The following is a 10293-nucleotide window of genomic DNA, read 5'->3' as shown; positions in this document are numbered from 1 at the left end:
TCAGCTGGGTGAAGGTATTATTTTTAGATATAAAAGGCTTGTAATGTGGTTCAAAATAAAGAAAAGAATGGCCATAAAGCTCAAAATGGTTAACAAAGGGAAATAAATCATAGGACAAACCGGTTATTTGGCTAGTGAGGCTCAAAACCAAATAATGGCCTTAATCACACTTGAATCATGCATGGTCTAATTAGCTTTAAAAGAGAATCAAGGCAAGTTCTAGAGAAACAAAATTATGGAAGAAATCACACAAAAGAAAGAAAATAAGACCGAAGTGTCAGTCAGTGGCTCAAAACACTCACAGGTTTATTGCTTACTTAATATAGCCACTACATATCAAACAAGAGATGCTAACAAACTAATCACAACTTGCCAAACTATTTATTCAATCATGTTATGCATTCCAAGAAAGAAAAAAATATATTATTTTTCAAAATAATACTTATTTTGCATAAAATATTAATAAAATATTTTTTGAAAATTATGAAATAAGAAAACAAATAATAATAAAAATTTGTTTGACATAAGAAAACAAACAATAAAACTAAATTAAGTAAACAAATAATAAAACTAAATCTCCTCCCCCACACTTATTATCAACATTGTCCCCAATGTTGAATAAAAACATACAGAAAAAGGGTTATTGAATGAGAATAGGGAATAAAATAAAATAAAATAAAATAAAATAAAAATGGAACAAACACACCTTAGGTTGCCTCCCAAGCAGCGCCTTTGTTTATCGTCGTTGGCTCGACTTATGATATATCCTTAAATTTTCATCGTCTTTTTGAGTACCTTCGATGATTATGAGTATTCAAAGAAACAGCCCCTTCATGCAGATTAGGACTCAAAGATGATTTATTATTTGGTTCTTCTTTATTTTCAATAGAAGCAATTGCATTAAATTTAACAAGTTTCAAGGAATCAACAAAAATTGCAAAATTATCATCACTAGGAGATTTCATGGTATCATAAATATTAAAGTTCACAAATTTACCATTAGACTCCATTGTAAGCATGCCACTATGAATATCAATTTTCGTTTTTGCGATTTTTAAAAATGGTCTTCCTAACAAAATATGAGAAATTTGATTATTATTTTCCATATCAAGGACATAAAAATCAGCAGGAAAAACCAAGTTATTAACTTTAACAAGCAAATCCTCAACCACACCCCTAGGATATGTAGTAGATCCATCAGCCAATTGAATTACTATACTAGATTTATTCAGGGGTCCAAGATTTAAAGAAGCATACACGGAATATGGCATAACATTAATAGAAGCTCCTAAATCTAACATAGCATTTTCAAGTTTAACACCACTTATCATGCACGGAATAGTAAACATACCTGGGTCTTTGCACTTTTCAGGAAGATTGCCTTGACTAGCCATAGAGACATTCTCTTGCACTTTCACTTCTTCAACTCCTTTATTTGGTTTCTTTTTCAAAGTGCATAACTCTTTAAGAAAGTTTGCATAGCGAGGTACCTTTTTCATAGAATCTAAAAATGGTTTATTAGCCTCACATTCACGAAATGTCTCATATAAATCATTATTTGAGTTTCCTCTTATTGGTTCTAAAAGAGCTTGAGGGAATGGGGGTACTGGTTCATAATCAGAAAAATAAGAAAGCATACCTTGGGACGTCTCTTTATTATTGACATTGATACCTGCACATACTCCCTTGTTTATATCGACGTTCTTTTCCAGCGACATACTTCTCACAGTAATTGCATTTACATTCTCTTTAGGATTAACGATCGTTTGAGAGGGTAATTTGCCAGAACTCTGTGCTTCCAACCGACTTACCGTAGTTGCTAGTTGGCCCACTTGCCTTTTTAAGTTTTGTATACTAGCCTTTGTTTCTTGAATACTAGCCCTTGTCTCTTGTTGGAATAGTTGTGTTTCTTGTTGAAACTGCAAAGTGTTAGTAGCAAGAGATTTAACAATATCTTCTAGATTTATACCTGAGCTAGAGCTTTGGGCTGGCTGTTGTCTTGAAGGAAATGGTTGTCTATACTGCTGAGAATTGGGATAATTCTGAACAAACTGGTTCCCTTGTGAGTTCCCATAGCTAAGGTTCGGGTGATCCCTCCATCCAGGATTATATTTATTAGAAAATGGATCATACTTACCTTGAGGTTGTCCAGGAAAACCTCCAGCCATGTTGACTTGTTCGACTTCTTGAAGAGTTGGGCAGGCATCAGTTTGGTGCCCAACTACCGAGCAAATTCCACATGCTTTTACAGTTTGCATATTGCCTACTGCTAATTGACGAAAAAGAGTAGTTAAACCAGTAATTTGTTGTTCAAGAGCAGAAATATTTACCTCATTCACTTGCTTAGACGGTTGGACAAGTCTATTGCCAAACTGTTGAGAATTCGCAGCCATGTTTGCAATTAGAGTTCTTGCGGCGCCTGGTGTCTTGTCAACTAAAGCACCACCGCTTGCGGCATCAATCATGCTTCTATCCATTGGAAAGAGTCCTTCATAAAAATACTGAATGAGTAATTGATCACTAATTTGATGGTGTGGGCAGCTTGCACATAGTTTCTTGAAACGCTCCCAATATTCATACAATGACTCTCCATTGTTTTGCCTTATACCACAAATTTCCTTTCTAATGTTGGCCGCCCTTGAAGCTGGGAAATATTTTTCAAGGAATAGTGTCTTTAAGTTATTCCATGTGGTGATGCTCCTAGAAGGTAGATAGTATAGTCAATCCTTCGCTGAATCTTTCAACGAAAAGGGAAAGGCTCTTAACTTGATTTGTTCTTCAGTAACCCCAGTGGGTTTCATACTCGAACACACCACATGGAATTCCTTTAAGTGCTTGTGAGGATCTTCACCTGCAAGTCCATGAAAAGAAGGCAAAAGATGAATTGATTTCAGTTCGAATTGTACATTAGCATCTAGAGCGGGAAAAGTGATGCATAAAGGTTGCTGATCCAAATTTGGAGCTCCAAGCTCTTTTAAAGCCCGATTTTGAGCCATGGGTTCCTCTTCTAAATCAGAATTGGTAGAATCGGTAAAATCGGTAGCCAGATCACTAAACTCCAATTTTCTCAAAGCTTGTTTCTTCCACCTGCGTATAGTTCTTTCAATTTCCGGATAGTACGGCAAGAGTTCTTGATTAGCAGATCGAGTTATAGGCATAAACAAAAAGAAAATATATTTTGATTTGCAATTATGTAAAAGTAATGAAAGAAAAGAAAATTATTATTTTTATTTTCGTTTGGGACAAATTGAAAACAGATGAACAAATAAATAATTAAATAAACACAAAATAAACAAGAAAAGCTCCCCGGAAACGGCGCCAAAATTTGGCGAGCTGTCGTAGGCTCCCAAATTAAAACCTTACAAACGTAGTAGCGGGAGTAAGGATCGATCCCACGAGGAGTAACTAGTTTAACTTTTGTGCTCAAGGAAATAATGGGGGTTTGGGATATATCGAGAATAAATATTAAATAAAAGAGAAATTAAATAAACGAGAAATTTAATCGAACGGATAAACAGTGAAAATAATATATCGAAAACACTTATAATAAGAAACCTTGGTCAGTAAAGATCCACCACCGGAGTTTAACACTAATCATTGATTTATAAAGTAATTAATATGCAGTTGAATATTTGTCGTGAAATTATTTCATTTCCGTTTTCCCTTGGTTGTAGGTAACTAAAGCGCACGCGGTTTAATTACCCCTAACTACTAAATAACCTAAGACAAGCGCTATAGATTTAATTTAATAGCAGCAATAGGAACTAGGAAAACCGACAAACTAAATAACACAAGCACAAGCGGTTGCATTTAATTTAGGAAAATATTCTACCCGAGTCCAATTATCACTAAGCCGTCAATAATTAACCCAGTTGCTACTGAATATTAGAGTAATTTGTAGCACAACATTATCTAATATAGCAAATAATTATATCAAATAAATAACTAGTAGGCCTCCCTAGCAATTAAATGACACAATTATTTCAAATAACTTAGAAGAATATTTAATACTCAAATGCATAAAAAATATATAATAAAAATAAATAAATAACCTTACAGCGTAATGAACTCCGGGGCTTCAATTCACTAAACCAAACAAGAAATTAGCCGCGAATGGACATTGATAACAACCTTAAAGAATATTCGAGAGGGGAAGAATGAACATTTTACAATAAGAAACTTCTACTATTTATAGCATTCTAAAAATAAACCTAAACTATTTCCTACCACTTGTTTCCTACTTTTGTGCCATATGTTGAAACTCCTTGTAATAATGCCTTGGAATAGCTCCCATTGACTTTATTTTTGGTGTTGCACCATACGTTTTGTTAGGAAAGCAAACAAATTAAAATATTATATTTATTTAATTTATTTGTTGATTTCTAATATATATATATATATATATATATATATATATATATATATTTATTTATTTATTTATTTATTTATTTACTAGTAGTACGTAATATATATATTAGTATGTATATTTATTTATTTATTTATTTATTTACTAGTAGTACGTAATATATATATTAGTATGTATTCTTATATATTATATAATATATATATATATATATATATATATATATATATATATATATATATTATATATATATATATATATATATATATTATATTATATTATATATATTATATATTATATATTATATATTATATTATATATATATTATATATATAAAAAGAACTAATTATTAGATAATATTAAATAATCAATGCAAAATTATTATAAAAATGTACCTAAAATATGAGTGTAAAATGTGCATATCAGTTTCCAGTGAGTAATCCATATTGTAAATATAACTTGCTTATTTTTTAATGTTATTCATTTGTAGGTACCTGAGATTAATGAGGTAGTAGCTGGACATAGTGATGTACAAATTGAAGACCAGTTAGAAGATATAGCAGTTGAGACACAAGTCCCATCTTTTGTACTTGATGAGATGGTAATTAAATGAACTACTTTGAGCATTTAATACTGTAATTTTCTCAGTTGAATTTACTATTTTTTCTGATGTAATTTCAGGAGTTAATGACATCTCAACCAACACAAGTAGCTCATAGGCAAGGCCCTCCACTGCCAAACTTTATTTCCTCACAACAGGTTAGAAGTTCTACTCCAAATGTCATCACAAGATCAGGGAAGAATTTGTAACGGTTTCAAGCCTACAACAGGCTCATGCAATTCAAAGAGAGGCTAGGAAAAAGAGAACAATTGAAAAGAAGAAACAAAACTGAAAGTGCATTTTGGTATATTTTTGTATAGTCATATGGAATTTCACATGTTGTAGAAGTGACTTTGGTTTACTTTGGTCTAATTTGGTAGTAGTTGTCACCTTTGTAAACTTTGATATGTGATCAACTTTGATATGTGATCTTTTGGTAAAGTAAACCAAACAATGACACTTTTGTTAACTTCAACATGTTAATGAATTGACTTTTTTTAATCTTTATTTGTTAACTTTACACCTTAGCAGTTTGGTTTGCAGTTTTTGGTCAGTAGCAATGTAGCATATATTATTCAACTTGGCAGTTGGTTTCTGGCAGTAGGCAGTAGGCTTGTGGCCTTTGGTTTGGCAGTTGGTTTTTGGCTTTTAATTTGGTTTGACACACTCACTTGGAGTTTAGCAGTTTGGTTTTTGTGCATCTTAGCAGTTTGGTTTGAACTTTTTGGTCAGTAGCAATGTAGCATATAGTATTCAACTTCGCAGCATGCCATTCAAGTAATTACTTGGCAGCATGCCATTCAAGTAAACAAAGTTTACCTTCCATACAAAAATATACTTCCATACATAAACAATGCTTACATAGTTGATACTACCACTAATTTCTAAATCCTAATGGAGCTGGAAAAGCTTTGGACTTGGTTCACCAGTTTTCATCCCAAGTCTCATACAAATAAGGGCAACTGCAATTCCAAATGCAAACCCATAGAAAAAGTGACTGGGCTGGGACGGCGTCGGAGATTGGACGCGAAAAGAGGACGGTCGGCGGAGAGCACTGGGCTGACTGTGGAGATGGCAGAGATGGCGGTGTCTGAGGAGAATGGAGATCGGCGGAGAGCACTAGGTTTGCAAAGAGAGAATGTCTGAGAATGGCGGTAGCGGAAATTTTGTCTTAGAAACTAAAGTGTTTGACGGGAAAATTTACAAAGAGGGAAATTTCTCCCGCTTAAGTGTTCTAACTAAAAATTTGTAGAGGGAAACAATTGAATTGAAGGAATTATTTTGATTTTGCAAAAAGAAAAATAACATAACATATACTATATACTATATACTAATATAATTAGAAAATAACAAAATTTTATTTTAATTTTATAATAAGTTTTCATTTTTTCAAAATTAAATAAGTATATTCATACCAAGACTATGTGGTCTAATGGTACCCGGGTTGGACTTCCATTTGGAAGGTTGTGAGATCGAGCCAGTAACATTTAAAAAAAAAAAGTATATTCATGATTTTGTAGGACCGGATCCACCATAAAAAAATATTAGCTTTATTACCCAGGTTGCTAGACCCAAAATAGTACCAGCGAGTATATATGTACAGAACGCGAGATTCATAATTTATATACTGTAGATTCATAAAATCTTTACTCTAGATTCATAATTTCTAAATCGTAGATTCATAATTTAAATACAATAGATTCATAATTTAAATACAATAGATCCATAATTTTTATACAATATATTCATTATTTCTATACTGTAGATTCATAATTTCTAAACTGTATAGTTATCAAATTATGAACATATAGTTTTATGAATTGTGAATACATAGTTCAACAATTGGGAATATGAACATCATATAGAAAATTATGAATATAGAGTTCAATCATTATGAATATGAATTTTCAAAAATTATGAATATATAGTTCGGTAATCATGAATATAGAACAGTGTGCACCATGCATGGTGCACACGGTTGCACAGCATAATTTGCCCTTTATTACTCGGAGGTTTATTACCCAAACAGCTGGCGGCCCAATTATTACAAAGATCACGGCAAAAGAAATGGGCTATAGCTTACTGTACGATATCAACTATTCTTTCATATCCATTCTCCACGTGTCTCATGCATGCCGGAATGGTCGATTACCAACATATAGCTAACCTTGTTAGTCATGCGCTAGCCGGAAGGGTCGATTACCAACCCCGGCCCCTATCATACCGCCCTTACCCTCCACACCATACCGCACCATTCGGAACACCACACCGCACCGCCGGGGCCATTCTAGGCCATGTCGGACCGGCGCGACCGCATAGGGCCCCCAATTTTTGGAAGCCCAATTTTTTTAAAAAAATATTATAGATATAATCTATTATTTTTATACTTGATAATAATTATTATTATTATTATTATTATTATTATTATTATTATTATTTTGAATTCATAGATTGGTCTTAATTGTAATTGAAAATAAAACTTTAATGAATTGAAATTGAAATTTTGGTGAATAATTTTATATTTAAATATTAACGAAAATAGAACTATTAAATTAACTTTTGAACAACCGTTTAGCTTAGTTTGTTATGGCTTGGTGGGTGTAACACTTTAGTAAACAAGAGTTGGTGTGGTTTGGTGGGTTAGCTTTGTTTGTTAGATTAGAAATCTTGGGTTCTATCCTTCTTAAGGGCATCCTTAACATATTTCATACAATTATTGTCTTGGTTCTCAGAGACAACACAGAACCAAACTGGTTATATCCTAGATGTTGTGCTTAAGTACATAAGTGTTGGTGTGGCTTGGTGGGTTTAACTTAGTTTGTTATGTTAGAGGTCATATGTTCGACTCTTGTTGTTAACATACTTGTTTATATTTTATAAAATAATGATGCGCAAAGACAACGGTTTTTTTATAACCGTTGTCTTTGTAGTGTTGTGTATTTAAATACGCTTAAAGACAACACACCAACGACAACGGTAAAAAAACCGTTGTCCTTTAAATAAAAAAGAGCGTGCAAAGACAACGGTTTTTAAAAACCGTTCTTTGTAGTGTTGTGTATTCGAGTGCGCTTAAAGACAACACATCAACGACAACGGTTAAATAAAATCATTGTTTTTTTTTAAAAAAAAGAGCGCACAAAGACAACGGTTTTAAACAACCGTTGTCTTTCTAGTGTTGTGTATTCCAGTGCGCTTAAAGACAACACACCAATGACAACGGTTAAAAAAACCGTTGTCTTTTAAAAAAAACGCACATAGACAACGGTTTTAAAAAACCGTTGTCGTTGTGGTGTTGTCTTTTCACAAAATGCACAAAGACAACACACTTACAACAACGGTTAAGTAAAAACCGTTGTCTTTGACAAAAGTGTTGCATCAAAGAAAACGGTTTTGGACCAAACTGTTGTCTTTTATACAAAAGACAACACTTTTCTTAAAAACTGTTGTCTTTCTAGTGTTGTCTATGTGCATTTTTCTTGTAGTGTAAACAAAGTTAGGATCTATCTTACTTGGCAGCATGCCATTCAAGTAAACAAAGTTTACCTTCCATACAAAAATATACTTCCATACATAAACAATGCTTTACATAGTTGATACTACCACTAATTTCTAAATCCTAATGGAGCTGGAAAAGCTTTTGGACTTGGTTCACCAGTTTTCATCCCAAGTCTCATACAAATAAGGGCAACTGCAATTCCAAATGCAAACCCAATAGAAAAAGTGAAACATAGACTCCAACTTCATCTTCATAATCACACCATTTTCTTTTTCAATTATGATTTCTAGCCTTTGGATTTCACTCTCCTTCTTATCCAATCTTTTCAATAGCACTCTAATAATTCTGGAAACACGCTCTGAGACATCGGAGTCAATCCATTCAAAATACCTACAGCTGCCATTACCCTGAAATGAGTGTAACAAACAAAAACAAATGAACTCTGTGTTTGTAAGAGTTGGTATTCAAGTAAAATGGTTTTGTATACTTACTCCATAATGTGGACAAGCTCTATATCTCTTCCCTGGATTCGTAGTACTCCACGACATCTTGACCGGAGCCAATTTGCCGCACCAACATCGCACTTCCATCCATTGTGTTGAACCCACAGTGCTTGAAGACATTATCTTCAATAGCGTCTTCTATTCGAAGAGGTAGAAAGCTGTCAATGGCAACTTCAATTCGAAGGTTAGGGTTGAGGAGTGGTGGCGGAAATGCGAGACTTGGCGGAGGAAGGGTGGAAAGACAGTTGGCCGAGTAAATGAAATGTGAAATTACATGTATACCCATGCTTTAAACGGTGTTAGAATTACAAACTCACGGAAGGACCAAAACGACTACGGGTCGAATAATTGAGGGACCAAATGTGTCCAATTAGAAATTAAGGACAACATTACATGGGAATAGAAATTAGAAATTCCCCCATTTTCATGGAATTAAAATCACATGCCCCCCCCCCCCCTCCCCCCGGTATTTTAATTCCTGGAAAAAAAAGATAGTGACGAGTCAAAATTACCCCTTCCTTTTTTAACCTAAAATTAATGTCTAACAACAATAATGGACATTTTTGACTTTATACTACTTATTCCCTTTCAATTCCCATGTATACCAAATTGGAATTGAAATTACCAGTAATTCTATTCCTGTCAACCAAACACTGGAATTTAAATTCCCACTTTATTCCCAGTAATTCAACTCCCATGGAATTACAATTCCTTTCCACATAATTCCCCCCTCCAACCAAACGCCCTGTTAAAGTTTGCGTAATATTGTAAAATAGTGTAATACAATTCCTAATAGAATATATTATTGTTTCCTACTTTCTTATTCGTACTACAATTCTACATTAAAATTCTTATTTGTATTAAAAAAATATATAAAAAGAATCTGTAATTCGAGAAGCCATTATAAGGAATATTTTGCAAGAAAAAAAAAGAAAAGAAAAGAATCGGTTATTTATAATTTAGATTAAAATTACAAGTCGTTATTTTAATATTAATCTAATAAATATAATAAATATTTTGCCAAAAAATGAAAAAGAATCAGTTACGTTATTAATAATCTATATCTATACTATTATTAAATACAAAACCATCCTTTTTAACTTTCCACCCGAACACTTAATAATAATAAGGTTAGGTTGGTTAGCAGTAAAGAAGGAGAAATGGAAATGAATACGTAATTTGAGAAAATATAATGTTCGCGTTATTTTACTAATAATCTAATGAATATGAATATAAGGAAAATTTTGCAAAAAAAAAAATGAAAAAGAATAAGTTATTAATAATTTAGATTAAAATTACATGGTGTTACTTTTTTTTTTTAATATAAAAA

At 32.8% G+C, this 10293-nt stretch overlaps 1 protein-coding gene across 1 annotated transcript; it reads right to left on the bottom strand.

Moving 5' to 3' along the window:
• Window positions 1-5850: 5850 nt before the first annotated feature.
• On the bottom strand, window positions 5851-9034 carry LOC109184150. The gene is made up of 3 exons (XM_019334195.1): window positions 8952-9034; window positions 8685-8867; window positions 5851-5957 (listed from the first exon to the last, which is right to left on the bottom strand). Exons 1-3 carry the CDS (start codon window positions 9006-9008, stop codon window positions 5856-5858), a joined length of 342 nt encoding a protein of 113 aa, XP_019189740.1. The 5' UTR covers window positions 9009-9034; the 3' UTR covers window positions 5851-5855.
• Window positions 9035-10293: the final 1259 nt, after the last annotated feature.

This window comes from Ipomoea nil, unplaced genomic scaffold, assembly GCF_001879475.1.
Source record: "Ipomoea nil cultivar Tokyo-kokei standard unplaced genomic scaffold, Asagao_1.1 scaffold1250, whole genome shotgun sequence".
Lineage (NCBI taxonomy): Eukaryota > Viridiplantae > Streptophyta > Magnoliopsida > Solanales > Convolvulaceae > Ipomoea > Ipomoea nil.
Note: the sequence above shows the minus strand (reverse complement) of the source record. Positions and strands in the feature narration are given on the sequence as shown.